Genomic DNA, 21,344 nt, shown 5'->3' on the forward strand with positions numbered 1-21,344 from the left:
TGTTATTTTGAACCTTCTACTATTGTATCTTTTGTTTTACGTTCCTTGGGGATAGAGTGTATCCTTATTAAAAGAAAATAAAACAAAAGGCAGGGAAAAGAATACAATAAAATGGAAAAATCCACCTCATCAGAATGTTAGAGCAAGAATGAAATTTAGGGTTAAAAGAGAAATTAAAAGCTTGGATTCTGACTATCTGGGTTCATTTCCCAAACTGCAGAGCCTACGAGGGAAAGGATGTCTGGCAGGTGGCTAGCCACTCCATACCTCAGTTTCCTAGTTAGTAAAGTAAGAATAATACTAGTACCTAATCAACTGACACATTGTAACTGACTATACTTCAATAAAAAAAGGAAAGAAAGAAAGAGAGTAAACAATAGTGCTTGGCATACAGTAGATATCTAAAAAATTTGAGTTCTTATTAGTACAGACCACGACACTGAAGCGGAGAGAGTTTAAGTGCTTTCTCTGGGACAATTTAACCAGCTAATGGCAGAACTGTCATTAGAACTTGGGTCCTTTGATTTTTTATCTTTTGGTTTCTTTTTCATTTAGATCACTCACTCTATTTGTAGTCTGAAGAAATTACTTTCAAGGGAGAAAGTAAGACAGCAGAAAATCCTTCAGATAAGCAGGGCCTAGATTTAAAAGAAGGAAAAGAGGAATGCTGGCTTGTGTGTGCGTGCGTTTGCACATGTGTGCATGTACACACGCAAAAAGGATGGGTGGAGGGTGGGTGGCAAGTGACACAGACACAAAACTTCCAATTAGACTTTTTATTATGACACAATTCATTAGAGTATAAATATATTTCTTATTAAATGATTAATCATAAGGTTAGAAGAAAAGGTCATGTTGAATGTTAATTATACATCCTTTAAAGAGTTTTAAAGATGTTAACAGCAGTACTCTCACAGACTGTCAGTTGTTGTAAATTAACTCAAGCTCTTGGAAGGCAATTGGGCATTATCTTTAAAAATTCAAAATGCATATATCACTTTACTAACCGATAAAATGGAGAAGAGTTTATCCTACAATTAATTTGCACAAATGTGCAAAAATGTGCATGAAAAGATGCTTGGTACATTACTGGCAATACCAAGTACTGGGGAAAAAATTATGCATTCACTAGTGGGGAAATTATGATTGTGGTGTATTCATATAATAGAATAACAAGATGATAAAAAAAAAAAGTTCTTCTGGATAGATTATTAAATGAATAAGGAAGTCAAGGTATACAAGACTTTGTGTTAGAATAACCTATACCTGTTTCTTAAAACAAAGTATAAAGACGTATGAATGTGTTTGCATACACACACACACACACACACACACACACACACACACACACACACAAATGCTGCAAAGATACATGAGAAAATTAACAGTGACTATTTCTGGAAAATAGGATTGAAGTCAAGAGGACAAGAAGATGAAGAGGAGTAAACATGTAACTTTTCTTCAGTGGTGTACATATTACAGAGTTGATACATTATTACATATATGTATTTTTTACCATGCACGTATATTATTTGTACATCAAAGGAAAGTAAGTTAAAATAAATTAAAGATTATGAAGAAGCAGAAATAGGCCAACAATCATGATGGAGAACAAATAAGAGCAGAGAACTGGAAGGTGTTACTTGTGTACGGCAGAACACTCTTACCTGACACTTAGCACTGCAGTACTTGGCGACTCGGCATTGAGAGCATCGCATCAGCTTTTCCTTCCTGTTAAAAAACAAAGTTCACATTAGGAAATGAGTGAGAATCAGATATGGCTGAAGAAAGAAAACATAAATCAACATATGGACACCCATATGTTCTGCTCCCTCCATCTGTACAGTCCATTAGATTTAGATTTTCACAGTGATGAACACCTTCTTTCACCTTCCATGAGAGCCATGTGCATAATAACTAGTGTTCCTTTTTTTAAATTATGGTAAAATACACGTAACATAAACTTTACCACTTTAATCATTTTTAAGTGATTAGTTCAGTGGCATTAAGTACATTCACATTGTTGTTCAACAATCACCACCAATCATTCTTTTTAACATATATTTAATGAAAATACAGAGATTCTCACTTAGGCAAAAAATTTTTTGATTTCTCTATACGAAATTCAGAATCCAGTCCATCAACTAATTAAAATTAAAGTACCCTACGCCCTTCAAATATAAAAATGTTGTAAGTTTAAATTTATCATATAGTTTAATTATAACAGACTCCTTCTGGGAAATAATTTTTAATTTCCATTAAATACTACTTTCAACATGAGTTGAAAATTGAGGTATAAATTGAGATACACCAAAGTTCTGTATGTTCCCCCAAATCACCTGAGGAAGAAAAAAGTTGAAATGAAGAAAAACTTGAATTATAAAATAAAAACAATAACTTTGATGATGAAATTCATAGTGACAAATAACAGCAGGACTATGGATATTTTCAAGGTCACCAAGAACATTAAAAGTCAAACTATAATCTTAACATAAATGACAAAACAAGAACAAATCTTTCTAAGCACTTCTCATGTGCCAGGTACTATTCAAAGTCATTTGCAACTACTGACTCACACTTAACTTCTAATAGTCCTATAAGTAAGCAGTTTCATTATGCCCATTTTATTTATTTATTTTTTAAAATATTTTTTGGGGGAGAGGTAATTAGGTTTTCTTATGTATTTATTTTTAGAGAGGGTTATGGGGTTTGAACCCAGAATCTTGCGTATGCTATACATGCGCTCTACCACTTGGGCTATACCCTCCCCGCATTATGCCCATTTTAGAGATACGTCTGTACATTTCAAGAGATAAAATGTAGATGGAGTATTGTAAACCGACTAAGGAAACATACTTCCAAGTGCATGTGGCAGATGACACTGAAAGCCTAAGAGTAGAGTCCTATAAAGAACCAGAACTTGAATACACCAGGTACCTCACCCATAGAAGAGCAGGAGTAAAATACAAAGCATAAAACACGGGGAGAGGTTAAAAGTCTACATAAAGCAAAGTGAAAGCAGCACCTACCCCCAAGTGCAGAACTATAGCTGCCCAGACAACAAGACAACCCAAACCCAAGCAATCTAGCCCTAAAGTTCTTGCTTCTAACCATCACACTACACTATCCTACTGTATAAAACTGGGCAAAAACAAATCCACTCACAGACTATTTATGAGACACACTTCATATACAAGGAAATACAAAGGAGGGATGAAAAGGATATGCCAGGCAAATATTAACATTAGTATTAATTATTAAGTAAATATTAATAGAAAAAGCCTTGCAACTATATCAATATCAGGGAAAAAAAGACTTTAAGGTTAAAAATGTACTAGAGATGTAGAAGATCAATACACAGAGATAAAAGACTCCAATCACCAGGTGTTATGTATCAAGTAACAAATGTACCCAGTCTCAAAATATATAAAGTACAAGTAACAGATCTAATAAACACAAAAATCAATACACAATAAATTAATACAAGTAATGCTTTTAAAACAGTGCCTGGAATATAGTAAGTACCAGATAAGTGTTAGTTATCATTATAAAAAGTCCATTTCAGGAATTCATAGATCAAACAGATAAAAAATAAGGAGCTCTGTAATTTACTTGATATCATGCAATACACAGACTCATGCACCTTCCACACGACTGTGTCTTCCTTTCAAGCACCCACTGGCCATTTACAAATCATGCCCACATACTAGGCTACAGAACAGGTCTCAGAGATCCCAAAGAATCAATATTATATAAATCATTTTCTCTAACCATAAAGGAAATAGATTAGAAATCAGTAACAAAAAGAAACCCAGTAAAACCTTATATGAATGGAAATATAAAAGCTCACTTCTACATAATTCAAGGATCAAAGAAGAACTGTCATGAAAATTAGAAAATAGATTAAATTTTTAAAAAAGTGTGAGATAAAGCTAAAGTAATACTTAAAGGAACATTTAGAGCTTTAAATATTTGTGCTGAAAGAAGAAAAACTGAAAATAAATTAACTAAACATCCAAAATAAGAATTTAAATTTTAAAATAATAGAAAACCAAGGAAGCATAAGGTGAGAGATTTTAACAGTAAGACAAATATACAAAATGAAATAGAACACAAAGGTAAAATACAGAGGACAGACAAAGCTACAAAGACAAATTATATCAACAAACTCCTTGCAAGATTAAGGAAAAAAAGAGAAAGTTCACAAGTAAGTAATATTAGCAATAAACTGGAATGTAATTCACGATTCAGTAAAATTTAAAAACAAACAAGAGAGAATTATGAGGAAGTGACCAGAGTGGTATTATTTGTAATCTCCTTAATTCTCCTCAGAAAAAAATGACAGAGCAAGTAGGCAACAGGAAGACCTAACCATCACTCCCTACCATGGAAAATATCTACAACAAACCCAAAAATATTAGCAGGAAAAAAAAAACAACAACACTTAACAGCTCCAAGACTTAAATTAAATCAGTATATTTGTGGGAGAAAGCAAAGAAGACAACTGGGCTTCCAATGGACCTGAAAACAGAAGTAGCCCCAAACTGCCAAAGATTCCCAGCAGAAAGCATGTCAAGCCAACCTGAGAACTGCAGCCACAAATGGGAGAGGATGCTTTCTGCAGGAACCCTCCTGAGGATGAGGTCCCTGGGGCTCCCAGGGATCCTGCTTTCCTTAGACTTGGCTCCTCAGATTTTCCCTCATTTCCCTTTCTCTTGTCCAAATTATTCATAGGCTATTTCTGTTGCTTGCAAACAAAGACTCCCAAGTATACAGTGTTTCATCTCGATTTTAGAAAATAATGAGGAGAGTCAAGAAACTCAAGGAGATTAGCAATGAACATGGTAGCAAGAATTAAAACTTGGTCTTCTCCCTCCCACAGCTCTCAACCACAGGCTTTAATGAATTTTAATACAGAATTTCAGCAAAGTAAATAGCAAGATTATTCAAAGTACTTGGATAATTTAGTTGCCATGTGACGTGTGAAAAAAAATTCCTTAACATGAGTTATTTAAATGTTTGTGGTTATTTTTACATCTCAAATAACTAAACAAACAAATTTAAGTTCTTAAGTTTCAAAAAAAAAAAAAAAAGTCAACTGAATCCAAGAGAAAAGTGTGTGTTTGATTAGAAGAACCACTAAGCCTTTGAAGAGTTACTGCTTTTCTGTTTTGGGTAAGGCTCAGAGTAACAGCATCCTGGTAAGGTTTCCCTGCAGAGAAAAAACCTGGGCAGCAGCAGGAGAGGAAAATAAATACTAGAAACAGAGCCTCCAGACAGTTCATAAAACATTCTTTTTTTTTCTCTCAAAAAAAAAAAAAATCAACACATCATTTCCAATTGAAAGAAACCCACATTTTTCTTTTTAAAAAAAATCAGAAATATACATGTCAAATAAAAAACAGAATTAATCAGTAGCCCTCAAGAAAAAGAACCACTTATCTTAGGTAGCTCCAGAGGCTAAAACAAGACATACTGAATGGAAGTTAGAAAGGGGTAGATTTTGTCTAAAGATAAAGAAGATTTCTGTGGCAACAATAACTGTTCAAAAATCGAATGAAGTGCCCTGAGAAGTAGAGTTCCCAGTCATCTGACATGGTCAGGAGAATCTGGTAGGTACATTTACAGACATGATGTAAAGGTAATTCCAGCACTGCAAAGTAACTTGAGCTACATAACTTTCCTTCTAATTCCACAATTACTTGGTTCTGCTTTTCTTGTATAACCAACAAATGTAAACTAAACTTGAAGATGACAAAAGTTGTGCATATTATAAGGCAACCTCAGAGGAGTAGAGAAGTGGGGCATACACAATTGTCACAGACTGCACAAACATCCTGTTTGCAAAGTGATTATCTCAAGAGTCCATCCAAAGCTAGATTTTCTGAATAAAAAGGAATCTAAAGAAATGGGTGAGGAATATATCAGTAACAGAAAAGTAATTAATTTTTACCTCTTTTTTTTCCCCTCCACTTAAGAGATAAATAATAGTATTCTACCTCCAAATTACATAAGATATTAAAATCACTGTATACTAAAATAAATGGGAGCTTTAGGCCCACACCCAAAAAAGCAAAAATGAATCCCTTATCATATAAACTCAGATATGTTATTGAACACAATATCAAATCAGAGAAAATTCTCAGGTTGCTCAGTGCCCCAGATACAGTGGTTCATGAAGCATAACAATTTAAGTCCTCTCTTCCAAGTAAAAGTTGAGCCATAATGAGTTTCTCCAATAGCCCAGGCAACTGAAGTGTGGAAAGGAAATAAAAATGAAGCAGAATTAATTGTTCTTCTGGCACACAAATTAAAAAGTTGTACACCTGGCCCTTGAACAATGTGGGGCTTGTCGGGGCTAGCACTCCACGCAGTTGAAAATTCATGTATAACTTTAGGATTGGCCCAACACATCCAAGGTTCTGCATCCACGGAGTCAACCAAACCCAGATCATGCAGTATTACAGTATATACTTGGTGAGAAAAAAAAAAAATCTGTGAGTCAATGGACCTGCATAGTCGAAACCTGTGTTCAAGGATCAACTGTATATACAGGGGAAACCACCTTCTCTAAGAACTCAAAGAGGAAAGGGGATTAATTGGCTCCCTCAAAGCCCAACAACTGGAGTACTACTTAAGGGAACATCTCTCTGTCCTTCTTGGTTATCAGAGGGGAAAAGTATCCTACCATTTAGAGGCTGCCCTAAAATAATTCGCCCAGTTCCCAGGTAGAGGGAAAGAAGTTTCCTGGAAAGATATAGAAAATGAACAAATTTTACCAACTCCCAAATTTCCTCCAACCCTGGCACCTACAGAATCCATGTTAAACTTCCAGCAGAGAAAAACAAATGCATCTACAACACATTCATAGTAATATACTTATCATACAGGGTTCTTTCCTGGTAGCATGCCTTGATCTCCTAGAACCCTCCCAGTGTGTCTAGTAGTTGAATCTTCTTCAACGGCCATCCTCACAATGGAACGTAACTGGCTCACCGCTGACCAATTAGACACAGGCAAAGGCTCAGACTCCAGGGGACCCTCCTACCGGCTGAAGCAAGCTCATCTGGATGGAGCATGGACTGTCCAACCAGAAACCACCCCAGAGCCCAGTGTGCGTCTTTCTGAGCCTCCTCATTCAAGGTGAAGATCCCTGCCCAGTGATCTTTTGCACTGAGTATCTCAAGGACCAAACTTTAATTGTGGCTAATCACTGTGGAAATTTAGTTCATGGCTGATCTCTTTGGGAAAGAAATCTGAGCTGAGGAAAAGACCAGAGCACACTGGGTAAAGCCTGTATCACTCACAGTTGCTCAAGAGAGAGTGCTGACTTAAAGGATGTCTGATTTAGTGCCCCAGGCCTTGAGTCACGTTTTAAGAAAGATCCTCTGAATAGAATTCCTATACATAATTAAGACACAAGATGCTCTATGGAATATAAGAAATACTGAACTTCATGATGACCAAGCTCTTAAGAATAAAGACCTCCATTTTTTTAAGTGGAGAAAGCCAAAATACCTAAGTGAAAGAAGTCCAAATACAATTCTGAAAACAAAAATATCACAGAAATATTTCTTTACCAAATTTTTTATGTTTGTAAATATCTCTGAAATTTCAGAATCCTGATTCATTAGAAATGTTAATGCCGCGTAACCAAGTACTTGGCTCTTTTCCCCCAGAAATTTCTGAAGCAAATGAAATTCTACACCATGAAAAAGAGATTATCCCAAATAAAATCATGTTATTCTATTTAAGGATACTGCAATCACTTTTACTCTGACCCAATAAAATATACCGGAAAGTGCTAAGCATAAAGAACTCCTTTAGGCATAAATATTCATAATAATACGGTAAAGAGATCCTCCATTTTTGTTTGGAGATGGTAATTGGGTTGGTTTGGGCCCAAAGGCCTTTTTAAAAATTAAAGAGATTCATATGCACCATCTACCTAACTATCAAATGGTTTTTAACACAAAGCGGCTGATGTGATGAAAATAATACAGATTCATAACACAGGAAAACAGAAAGAACTGGTTTGGATTCATTTTTCTGTGTTCGTATCATCTTATTTCATATTTCTAACATTTAAAATACAAAACAAGAACATTTAACAATTAATATTTCAGGGAAAGTGAATCTGTGATTCACAAGCAGCACACCTTCCTGGGAGAAACACAAGCGATTTAAACCCACATGAGCACCTAGAGAAAAGCATGGCTAAGTATTTGAGCCAAGTCAGTTAGTCACAAAACTAAGTCCATCTTACACACATACTTCCTTCCTCACTGTCCTTGGTCTCCTAAAGTAAAGCTATTGTCCTAGTGGAGACTTTGCTACCCGATGGAACACAAACTCCAGCTGTAAATTCAACAAGTGTTCGGTGACTGGCCACCGTGTAAGGTGTGAGGTCCTGGGTGGATGGGTGTGGGGACAGCATTACAGTCACTGCTTCTAGGAGTTCATGATAAGGGAGGGCAGATCAAGACGTACCACCTGCAGAAAGAGCTACAAAACAAAATTGTGTTTTAAAAAGTGGCACAGACTATAGGACCCTAGTTTGGACGAAGGAAAAGTCATTTTCTGAGAGAGAAAGAATGAATGAGGAGAAGATGGTAGGCTGTTATACAGGAAAAGGAAGATCTCATTCTTAGGAAGGAAAACATTTTAGCAGTTTAGAGCTCCACATCTGTAGTCCAAGTGCTATTGTCTAAATGTTTGTGCCCCCCCCCCCCAAATTCTTAAGTTGGAATCCCAACCCCCAAAGAATATTAAGAAGTGGGACCTTTGGGAGGTGCATGGGTCATGAGGGCTGACCCTTCATGAAACGGATTAGTGTTTTCATAACAGAGACCCCACAGAGATCCTGCACCCTTTCTACCACGTGAGGACAAAGAGAGAAGGTGCTAGCTATGAACTTAGAAGAGTGGCTGTACCAGGATGTGACCAGGCTGGCCCTTGACCTTGGACTTTCCAGTTTCCAGCACTGTGAGAAATAAACTTCAATTGTTTATAAGGTACAGTCAGTGACATTTTGTTACAGCAGCCGGAAAGGACTGAGACACCAAGCCCACTCCCTACTAGCAGTGTAACCTTGTGACCTCTCTTAGTCTCAGTTTCCTCTTCTGTAAAGTGAGAATAAATGACTATTCCTAAGACTGCTGGGTAGACTACATGAGATAATCCATAGAAAGTGTCTGCTAACAAAGCATCTAGCATACAGTTAAAACTAAGCCTGTTGAGTATATTTTCAAAGTGCACAAGATAACTGCCTATTTCTATGCCACATCAGTAAATCCCATCACTCTTCAATGGTTGCTAAAAAAGCAAAATCCACATGTGCCGAAAATCTGGTCATCTCCTTGCAAGCACACAGACAATTCACTAGGATACCATTTTCTGAAAACCACAGGTACCCATATTATGGCTCTAACTTCAAATTTTCACTAGCATCATAAGTATTTCACTGCTCAATCTCAAACTCAAGTTTGTATTACTATTTTTAATTTGATCAGAATGATTAACTTCAAAGTGGTCTGATTCAAAAAGCTAAAAACGTTTTATGAAAGTTTCATTTGTGGAAATTAAAATCAGAGAAGGCTGTTAACATCTTCAATAATACTAAAAGGCAATTACAACTCCTAATATTCTGTTTGCTTTATGTAATGTCTACTACAAGTTAAAGAGAAAATTAACCTTTTTACAAGAGTACAGATTTAAATTCTCCTCATTGTATGATGTTTCTCTACAAGATTGGGTATTGTGCTCCATAGGTCACTCTAATAGCTACTAATTGAAAACTGGTGACTTGAAGGTGTTTTTTAGGCTGAGCACACATAAGTAGACTGAAAGCTGTGACCAAAATGAATTTCTCAAGAGGGATTTGTTCTAGCGACAACATCTATGTTTCTAAATAGGAAAACTCTTTAGCCAAATCTCATAATACAACTCTGATAAGTCTAAGAGATGTATTCAATTTCCCTAAGTCTTCTTGAAATCCAAAAAAAGTTTTAAGTGAAGAAGGAAAAAACCTGATTTTGCCCGAAGACTGAAATCAGATACCCTTTAAATAGGTAAGGATTGCTATTACAAATATCACAGCACATGGGTAAAAATAAAAGCACTATGGGTAAAATTTCAAAGAAGATACAAGAAAATTTGGTCAACATTTTCATTAATATACTATGACTTAAGCCTTCAAAATGGCAAAAGCTGCTCACCTTTCAAATCCAGGGCATACTTTACCACTATGAATGAATTATCTATCATGCTACCTCTAGTTAGAAAATGAAAACTTATCAGCACCATGTTTCCATTTTAGCTTTAAAATTGAGAAATACAAAAGTCAAACTCACTATCTAATTTTATTAATCTGTTCCTTTCGGAGGCCCAGAAGCCATTTTCTCCTTCTGGCTGCTTTAAAATTTTGCTCCTCTATTTTATAATTAAGTATATTACTTTTAACATTTAATTACAAATTTCCTCAAGTCCTCTTGGAACTAAGCAATAATGAAATTATGAATAACTCATTCTCAATTTTGGAGAATAAAATGGAGTCTTAAGTTTATAAAGAAACACTGGGCTGACCTAGTCCCAAAGTAAAGAAGTCTTAAAAGACGAGTCCCTTCAGAGACGTAGACTAAAATCTCTCACCTGCCAATGCATTATAATTATAAATTCTTAATGATTTTATAAACAGAATGATCATCACCTGATAGCCACTGAATGCGCATTAACAGCGGTTGTGCAAGCGTTTTTATGCCCCCGTGGTCCTCCTACAGCAAGCAGGTCCTATTGCCGATAAAAGGCTCTCTCCTGGCCCCAAAATATTACCCTCACATTCTACTTATCAAACATCCTTCTGTGTTTGATATCTTGTGATAAAATGTACACATCACCCAAAAACACTTATGACTACAAGTCATTTGCAAATCAGTATGAATTACTTTTAATCGGATATTATTATTTTTCTCTTAACACTTAGCTGAAATGTCTGGGAATAGAAATTCTGCATAGAGCAGGCACAGAAAGGGGAGAAAACAATCAGAGTGATGAACATTTAAAAGGCCAAGGGAATAATATGAAAATTAATCTACATATATTCATGTATGACTGAAAAATTGTGCCGTACACCAGAAATTGACACAACATTGTAAACTGAATATAACTCAAAAAAAAAAAAGGGTGGGGGGCCCAAGGGAGAAATGATAGAAGCTATGACAATGCATCAAAATGAAGTTAGAAATGTACAAGAAGACAATTCATTTGCCCTGAAATCTGGACTCAGGCTCAGTATACAGACAGGTATGGAATAGAGAAGGTACACGGAGCAGAAAAACCTCTAGGAGAACCACACCGTAATTCTGGCTGCTCAATTGGTTACTCTGCAACTGACGGTAATAAATATACTTCTCTGTCCCTAAGTTGTAAGTCATTCAAATCTATAATAACAACAAGAGTAATAATAACAAAGGCTACCTAGAATGCTGAACTGATTTTTCGTATTACATATACTTTGTAAAATTTTTTGTAATGTGTGGGGAAAAAACTGAAAAAGACCAAATTGTTAAAATTTGTCTTTGAGTGATACAGATTGGGGTGATTTCTTCTTTCTCTTTTCCAATTTTATATAATAATATTATTTTACTTTCATAATCAAATAAACATAAATTTTAATGAAAATGTAATATGTATTATTTAATAACTTTAAATTGCTTTCGGTCTAAGGGACACAGAAAGAGACAGAAAAATCAACTTGCATTACAATTTATTCCAATGTTTGGAACAGTAAACACAAATATATTCTTTATTTAAACAAAATTTAAGTGAAATTATACTTTATTGAGTTTTTAATTGACATTTGCAAAAAATGGGGGTGTTAAAAATTAAAATATCTTTTTATTCCCTGATAACATATGAAACCTGATAATGAAAAATAATGAAATCTGTATCATAATACTGTATTTTAAAAAATATTTCTAGATTTAGTATCTTCCGAAATATTAAAAGCAACCATTTCAGAAAAGGAATAATATGAAAAGAAAAAGTTCTACCACATGAAACTTGGGTTACTCAGCCTCTTTCTAGATACAAATTTCAACCTCATCTGATTCTTCATTTTTTATTGTTTTCTCCAACTTATTTAACTTGAAGTTAATCCACATAAAGTAAAATTTCTTTATTCTTTTACATTAACTTTTACTTTGATTTGGAGTAAGCCAGTCAAAACACCACTTCTTTACATAACTTCAGATGCAAATGGAAAAATCTTTGTCATATGAGAGAAATCAAAGTCTGTTTCCAAAAATGACCCTGTCATTCATTCACCAATTCACTCTTCAACAAAAATATACTGGGCCCCTTCCAAATGCTAAGCACTGGATTAAGCATATGGCAGGCACTGTCCGTTGCTCACCCAACAACCACTCTTGCCAAGAGAACTGAGATTTCTTCAAATAGCAGAGAGCTCCTGATTTCAGGGAGTACAGGTTGCCAACTCCAGGGGGATAAATCATGACTGCTCTAAACTAGTAAAAATGTCATGCCCCAAGACCACTGGTTACTCTGAGAACAGGCCATGTTACCCAGTCATGGCTAATGACTTGTGCAGGGATACAGTTGATACTCATTACCCATGGATTCCTTATTTGAAAAATTTGCCTACTCACTAAAATCTATCTGTTACCCCACGACAGTCTTTTTGCAGTCATACGTGAATGTGTGTGGAGAAGCAAAGAATTTGCGTCACCCAGTGCACATGTTCCCAGCTAAGATCCAACAGAGTGACACTCTGCCTTCTTGTTTCAGCTTTTATACCACAAAGAAGTATCCTTTACAGGGTCTATCCAGTGCCATACTTTTCTCATTTTTGCACTTTTCATTAGTGATTTTGCTACTTAAATTGCCAGCTAGCATAATGCTGCAATGCTATCTACTGTCCTAAGCGCGAGAAAGCTGTGATGTGCATTATACAGGAAATATGTGTGATAGATAAGCTTCAGTTCAGGCACGAGTTATAGTGCTGTTGACTATGGATTCATTGTTAACGAGTCAATAATATTTATTAAATTAGGTGTCTTTAAACAGAAACACACATAAAACAAGATTATGTACTGATTGGTTGATTAAAATGTGCCCAGAGACTTACAGAAACTAACTCTGTATATTCCCTAGGGGCAATGGTTCAGTATTGGCTAACTCCGTGTCTGTGATGAATAACAAGAATCAACTCTATTTTCTTTTTTTTTTTTTTTGTCTGCCTTTGTTTTGGGGGTTATTTTTTGTTGTTGTTTTCATATTCTTTTTAATTATAGGTTACTACAGGATATTGAACATAGTTCCCTCTACAAAAGAAACTTGTTTATCTATTTTATATATAGTAGTTACTATTTGCAAATCTCAAACTCCCAATTTATCCCTTCCCACCCTCTTTCCCCACTGGCAACTATGTTTGTTTTCTATGTCTGTGAGTCTGCTTCTGTTTTTGTTCACTTTGTGTCTTTTTCTTTTTCAGATTCTACATACAAGTGATATCATATGGTATTTATCTTTCTCTTTCTGCCTTACTTAGAATGACAATCCCCAGATTCAACCATGTTGCTGCAAATGGCATTATTTTATTCTTTTCTATGGCTGAGTAGTATTCCATTGTATAATAAATATACCAAAACTTCTTTATCCAGCCATCTATCGATGGACATTTAGGTTGTTTCCATGTCTTGGCTATTGTAAATAATGCTGCTATGAACATTGGGGCGCATGTATCTTTCTAAATTGAGGTTCCCTCTGGATATATGCCCAGGAGTGGGATTGCTGGATCGTATGTTAAGTCAACTTAATAATAAAATAATGCCATTTTCAGCAACAAGGATGGACCTGGAAATTGTCATTCTAAGTGAAGTTAAGCCAGAAAGAGAAAGAAAAATACCATATGATATCACTTATATGTGGAATCTAAAAAAAAAAAAAAAAAAAAAAAGACAAATGAACTTATTCGCAAAACAGAAACAGACTCAGACACAGAAAACAAATTTATGGTTACTAGGGAAGGAAGGGGGTGGAAAGGGATAAACCAGGAGTTTGAGATTTGCAGATACTAATATATATAAAATAAACAATAAGTTTATACTGTCTAACACAGGGAACTATATTCAGTATCTTGTAGTAATTTTTGGTGGAAAAGAAAATGAAATGGAATATATGTATGCTTATGTAGGACTGAAGCATTATGCTGTACACTAGAAATTGACACAACATTGTGAACTGACTATACTGCAATAAAAAAAAAAATACACAAATAAAAAGACATCAGACCTACAGAAAACAAACAGCAAAATAACAGACATAAATCCAACTGTATCAAAAACTATCTTAAAGTGAATGAACTACACATTTAAATCAAAAGACAGATATTCTCAGACTGCATTAAAAAACAGAAAGATCCAACTAGATGCTGGCTAGAGAAGATATACTCTAGATTTAAGACACAAACTGGCTGAAAACAAAACAGTAACCATAAGAGAACTGTGGCAACTATATTAATACCAGACAAAAGAGCCTTTAAGACATGAATATTACCAGAGACAAAGAAAGATATTTGATAGTGAAAAGTAAGACATTTCATAATGAAAAATTAGACATGTTAAGAAAGGGAGAAAGAATGTTCTGAGCATTAAAGGTTAAGGAGTAAAAGCGGCGTTTTCCTACTCAGTGCTGCCCCCTCTCCAGCTGATACTATACTTGCAGTTCCTCTCAGCATTACACAGGGCAGCAGTCCTGTAATTCTCATCCTACCCAAACATTCCATGCTTTCAAACTGCTGTACACTTGAACGTGCCCTTGCACTGCCCAGAACACTGGCCTCAACATTCTGCATGAGAAGCTCCTATTCACCCTTCGAGTTTCAGCTTGTGGAAAAGCCTCTCCTGAACCCTAGGCTCCCACCATTGCTTGCACTCATCTCAATCAGAGCTCTCATTATTCCACAATTATCATTTTGGTATCCGTCTCTCCAGACTTTCTGGAAATAAGAACCATCATTTTCCCTCTGCATTTTCAGATTTTTTCACAAAATATGGCACATAATAGGTGTTTAATAAATGCTTGCTGGACAAATGAACAGTTCAACATATGTAGCAAAGACCATGGTTAGTAGGACCAGGAGCTGAAGATCAAGTTTATTTTTCACAATTTCCCTCAGAGAAATTAAAACAGAGTCATTTGGAGGCATTAAGAACATGAAGAAACTATTATAAGTAGTAATAACAACCAACATTAAAGACGCATTTACTATGTGTCAAGCACTGCTCTAAGCATTTTGCATGTACTAATTCTCTCAATTCTCATAACTCCACTAGGAGGTACTAGTTTTTACCACCATCTTAGAGACAGGTTAACAACAAAAGTCAATTAAGCATATGAAAAAAGCCAATACGCACACGAAAAGATGTTCAACATCATTAATCATTACGGAGGGAAGTATAAATCAAAACCACAATGCTATACCACTTCAAACACCAGGATGGCTATAATCAAAAAGACAGACAATGAACAAGTGCTGTCAAGGATGAGGAGAAACTGGAATCCTCACACATTACTGGTAGGAATATAAAATGGTGCACTGCTTTGGAAACAATTTGGCAGCCCCTCAAAATATTAAACATAGAGTTACCATATGATCTACCAGATTGTGGAGTGACAGCTAATGGGTACAGATTTTCTTTTGGGAAAATGTGCTAAAATTGGTAATGGCTACACAACTCTGAGAATATACTGGAAAATGCTGAATTGTACAGTTTAAATTGGTGAATTGTATAGCATGTGAATTTCGTATCTTTAAAAAGCTAACAGTTAAAAAAATTTAACTCACCCATTATGATATAGTTATTAACCGGCAGAATCACAATTTGAACCCAGACAGCCTGATTCTGTGCTCTGGATTCCTGCCTACTTAACAAACGTTGTAATTAGCTCATCTTCCAAAAAAGACTTCATCTAAATATTTAAACCAAAACAATAGCATTTAATATAAGCATTTTCTATTGATATAATATCTTTTAAAAAGCTAAGTAGCTTAAGAAAAAAATTTATGATATACAAAAAAATCTAAAGGAATATTACTTTACTTCTAACTACTTTCTGTACTTTGGTGACATCCTATGGTAAAAACTGAAAACTAGCATTAGCTGCTGAAAGATCATTTCTCCATATGGATTCTGTTTTTCTTAGCTTTACTCATTTAATAGAAATAGAAAACAAGGAAAATCTAAACAGTTACATTATTTCTCCCTAGGGCCATATCTTAATAAATAACTGTTATCCTGTACCCTCCAGGGAGAGGGTTAAGACTAGTTGTCAAGTGCTATTTGTTTTTTGATTGCTCTTAGCAGTATTTACCTAAAACATTAGACAAACTGACTCATATAACACAAGTGTGTAACTGATAAAACTAACGATCTCTAACACAACTGAAAACTGAGGAAGTACTCATTTCCTTGAAGAATGTAATCCAAACAGCAAGTACTGACCAGTACACACTGTGAGAAACCTATCGTGCACCTCCTCCCTATAATGAAAGAAAGTTTAACCCCACTGTACACAAATCTGACTACAGACAAGACTCTGATGTCAGAATACCAAAACTGGGGGCCTTGCAGTATGAACACACTGCACCAGAATAACTAATATTTGGCAGAGGCAGAGCCTTAACCATTTCCACCAACCTTTAGATTCCTGCTAGTTTACCGGATCACAGGCTTTCGATGTAGAGATCAAAATATTTCAGAACAAGAAACCATCAATATCAAGTACTTAAGCCTAAATCCTACTGCTATGAAGAGTTTGAACAATAAACAGCAGTTATTAACTCATGAATTTAGCTACTCTTTATCATGTAAGAGTGACCATTTGGCCATTCAGTAAAACCACCTCAGACAACCAATCTTAACACCGAGAAAGGGGTTCAAACTCCCTCCATTTTAAAACAAACCAGAAGACTGAATTTCTACCATTATCCCCAAGCAAATGATCTATAATCAAACAGTATAGATCTTAAAACATAAATGTTTAAAGTGAAGCAAGTAGGCATATTAAAATATAAATCCATACATATACACAAAGTATAAGTACAGACATAAATCATTTTGCTCCATTGCTGAAATGTTCAACATTGGCCAGATAAACAACCTCAATACCAACATCACTCATACATTCCTATGGGGAAATATTTTTTCCATTTCCCTTCGGTCTGAGACAAACTGACTTTTCAAACAGTCATCTGAATTGCCCTAAGGGGTTCTCTAAAAGCAGACAGGGCCAAATCACTGGCTGTCAGTGTGCCTTTGAAAAGTTCCCCCATTTTCACAAATGGACTCTTGTGCATTGCCTCTTTGTGATGACCACTGCTATGAGTCAGGGAAGGGGCCACAATCACTGGATCCATGTTCTGGCACCACCTGAAGAACAGGAGCAAGGATGTCACACATCCAGGGCCCGTAGATGTCAAGACACCTGTGTCAGGTACGTGAGAGGGTGGAGTAGCTTTTAAAACCTGACTTTCAGAATATGAAGTATGTAAAATGTAGGAGGTCATCTGCCAGGTAAAAGGAAGATGTGCAAGGCAAATAAGAGCTTGATGAAGAGTCTGCATGGGAGTGAGGGTATCTCGCCCTGTACAGGGAACACACCCCAAAATACTGGTGAGCCTTACTTCAAGATTGTGATAAAAATAGGAGATGCTTTTAATGTATTTATTTGAGAAAGATATACTATCTTCTGCAAATTAGGCTTTATAGGCATTTTTATATTTATATCTTACTGATACAGCATGGCTCCATTTTTTGTGGTCCTGTAATTTGCTAGTCCTACAGCAAATTACTTACCATTCAAAAGTGGTTGTTGCCACAGGCTCACTTACTAATTACACCTCAAACCATAAAGCCCTCTGAGTTCCTGCTCCTCCTTATCACCCTATCTGGATCATCAGAGGGCTTCTGAATTAGAATTGCATAAATGTCATCAACATCTATGGATATTCCATTTTTCTGCATATTGGACTAATCCAGGGTAACTTTCAAAGAACTGTTATGCAATCTTTGTTCTGATATTTGCTTTCATAAACTCAGCAAGTATAAAAACTGTACTTAGCCAAGTGAATAGATAACAACAGTATTTCTTTACCAAGTGTGGCTTAAGACAAAGTAAGAAGCGTGTCACTGTGGTCTCGATCTAGAGATTATCAGGAATCCTTAGAATTTGTGCTCTCTTTGGAAAACAGTTCAATTCCTCATCTGCCTGTTGAACTATGAATTTTTAGGACATAGTCCATATCATATACTAGCTCTGTGATCTTCTTAACTACGTGAGATGGTTGGTTCCTTTTGTGGTCTCAGAAAACAAGAGCTATTCTAACACAAGCCCTAAATCCCTGACTTACTCATTATCAAAAATAATAAATATTATTGCCAGGCCCCAAGAAGCTCAGGGTCTAATAGGAACAATGTACCTGTACAGAAGCAACTATAATAAGGTACGATAAAAGCTAGAACAGAGGTCTGTGGTGTGCAAAAGAGGCAGTGATGCTGAACTCTACTTAAGAAAAGCTTTACAAACAAAATACTTGGGATACATGATAGGCAGTGAGGAATAAGCACAGAATAAAACAGAAACAGTATCTGCCTTCTCAAAGCTTAGTCTTAAGCTGGAAAATAATTTAACAAGGAATATAAATAAGTTTTGCAGCTACCTCAGCAACCACTTGCATAACAAATCCATTTGTTAAAAGTCCTTGAAGTATGTAGACAACTTTAACAATAACATGATTGGCATCAGTCATTAACTGTGCCATTTTGTGACTTCTAATATTGTTACAGTATAGTTTCACAGCCATTTCCAAATTCTTGCCCCTTTCAGGCTAGCACAGTTGAGATAGTAAACTTAAGATTTTTTTTTAAAACAAAACAAGAAAACATCCAAAGGAAGTGATACTAGCCCTATAATATAAGATCTAATGCACTTCATTTATTTAATTATTAGGCAGGAAAAAAAGGGACCATGAATTACATGGTATCCAAGCATGTATTCTTTCGAAAACACTGAAAAACAAAAACATTTACATGGAAAGAAATTACTTTATTCTTGCCATGGCCTTTTTTTCAGAAACACTTAAAATTCATAAATTTCACAAAATCTGAAATTTATAAACTCTCATATTTGATGAATACAATATTAACCTTTTAAAAAGTGGGGAGGCTGAACATCATGGGATTTTAAGATTCATATTTCCTTAGATTAATTCAATGATCATTTTCAAAGCAAAGCTTTCTTTGAACAAAGTAACCAGGAAAAGCCATTAAAATGGAAAACACTGATAACATTAAACTCTAAAACTAAGGTATGTAATAACCATATAAAGTTTTAAAACATCCCAGTAACAATGTTTTTAAGATTATTATTACGCTCTCTCCACATGCATGCACTGGAAAAAAGGCCAGTTGAGCAGAGCAAGAAGGCAGCTATCCGCAAGCCGGGAAGAGAGTCTTCACCAGAAACTAACCGTGCTGGCACCGCAATCTTGGACTTCAAGCTACAAATGTGAGAAAATAAATTTCTGCTATTTAAGCCACCCAGTCTATGGTATTTTGTTATGGCAGACTGAGCTGGCATTATACTCTGCATAAACAGAATGGCCAGGACAGTCCCTCTTCTCTGGAAGAGCATTTCAACAGGGCCTTCTGTAGACAATGTCATGGTTGTTGTCTGCTCCCTAGCGAACCTGGTACAGAGGCAGCCATGTTTTTTCCATCATAAGCCACACAATTAGAAATCTCTATGTATGTCAAAGGCAAAGTTTTAACTGTTATATCAAATTTTACTAAATAGAAAGTAATATTTATAAGTTACAGTATAAAAAGAACAATTTAACAACTTGCAGTCCCACCATCCAGTTTAAGGAGAATATGGCAGCACTGCCTTTGAATGCCTCCCCTAATCTCATCCATTCCTTCATCAATCTGCGGTAAGCTTCCTCATTAACTTTGTGCTTAGAATTCCTTTTTCTTTACAGTTTTATCACATTTTCATCCCAAAATAATATATTATTTGATTTTATATGTTTCTGAATATTTTATCAATGGAATAAAAGTGTATGTCTTTTTCTGAAAAAAAATTATTATTATAATGCATTTTAGCCTAGGATAAAATAACCCTTCTAAACAGAACATACTACCTTCATTCATCTTTTCTTTTTCCAACAGAATGGCAAAAACAGAATTGTAATATTTTATTGCCATCACAGGAATCATCTATCTGGGGTAAACATATCAAAATAGAAAATATAGTAAATATTAAAATACAGCTGTTTATTCATCCTAATCAGTAAATTCAAGATTAGATTGGCTGACTACCTATTTTCCAAATTTATGAAGTACGATAATAAAATGTGAAGCAAAACTGTCCAAAACCCATTAAATTGAGTCTTGGTCTGCTAAAGTGATTAACAACACCATCTTCAAGATGATCCCACATCTGAGCACGTGATACCTCTGTGATTTCAGGGCACAAATCCCTCTATCCATCAAACTAAACGGAAGGGTGAGAGAGGTTAATAGAGACAGAGTATCTGCAGTGGACTTCTGCATTTCATCCCCCACTCAATATACTCCAGTGATCACTGAGCTATTTGTAATGTTCTTATGAATCAATGCTCCCTTCACATTCCAGACAGAGGCTAGAAGCCACCCTGTGAAGCAATAAAGCTTGCCTTTGCAAATACTCATCAAGCTGATCTGATGACTGAATCTGTGTGAGGCTTCGTAAACAACTGAAGTGCAGGCATAACTTTAATTAAAAACTCAAATGGCACTGCTAAACACCTAAATAAAACACGAACAAGTACAACAGCCACCTGCAAAGAGCAATGTCAATTTCCAGCCTCTGTTGATCAAAAGAGATTTTTCTCTGCTCAGGTGCACGATCACTCAGGCTGTATGATCCCTGGGCTAGCAGTCACAGTCAATAATCTAAAATTGTGGAAATGAATTTTGAATATATATTTGTATTATGAACCGCACAGTAACCATTAAAAATTGTTACAGACTGAAAAGATGAAGTTCTCTCATTTGCTGGGTGAGCACCCAATTCTATCTTAATTCTCCTTAAAGATTCACCATTAAAAACAACAACAACAACAACAACAACAACAACAACAACAACAACAACAAAAAAAAAACCCAAAACCTTATACGGCAGACTGCTGATAAACCAGGGTCAACTGACTGTGGCTGATTAAGGATGATTCAAGGACTACATGATTTTTCAGTTCACACCTGACAGAAGGAACATTTCTAGGC

General features: G+C 35.6%; 1 protein-coding gene across 2 annotated transcripts in view; it reads right to left on the reverse strand.

The window, feature by feature from the left end:
- SMYD3 (SET and MYND domain containing 3) overlaps positions 1 to 21,344 on the reverse strand; it is a 558,077-nt gene that overhangs the window by 453,499 nt on the left and 83,234 nt on the right. For both annotated transcript variants that reach the window (XM_010992333.3, XM_031438496.2), the window contains one exon: positions 1,668 to 1,731. In XM_010992333.3, coding sequence (XP_010990635.1) covers positions 1,668 to 1,731 — 64 coding nt within the window. The remainder of the gene's footprint in view (positions 1 to 1,667; positions 1,732 to 21,344) is intronic.

Source organism: Camelus dromedarius, chromosome 21, assembly GCF_036321535.1.
Source record: "Camelus dromedarius isolate mCamDro1 chromosome 21, mCamDro1.pat, whole genome shotgun sequence".
Taxonomy (NCBI): domain Eukaryota; kingdom Metazoa; phylum Chordata; class Mammalia; order Artiodactyla; family Camelidae; genus Camelus; species Camelus dromedarius.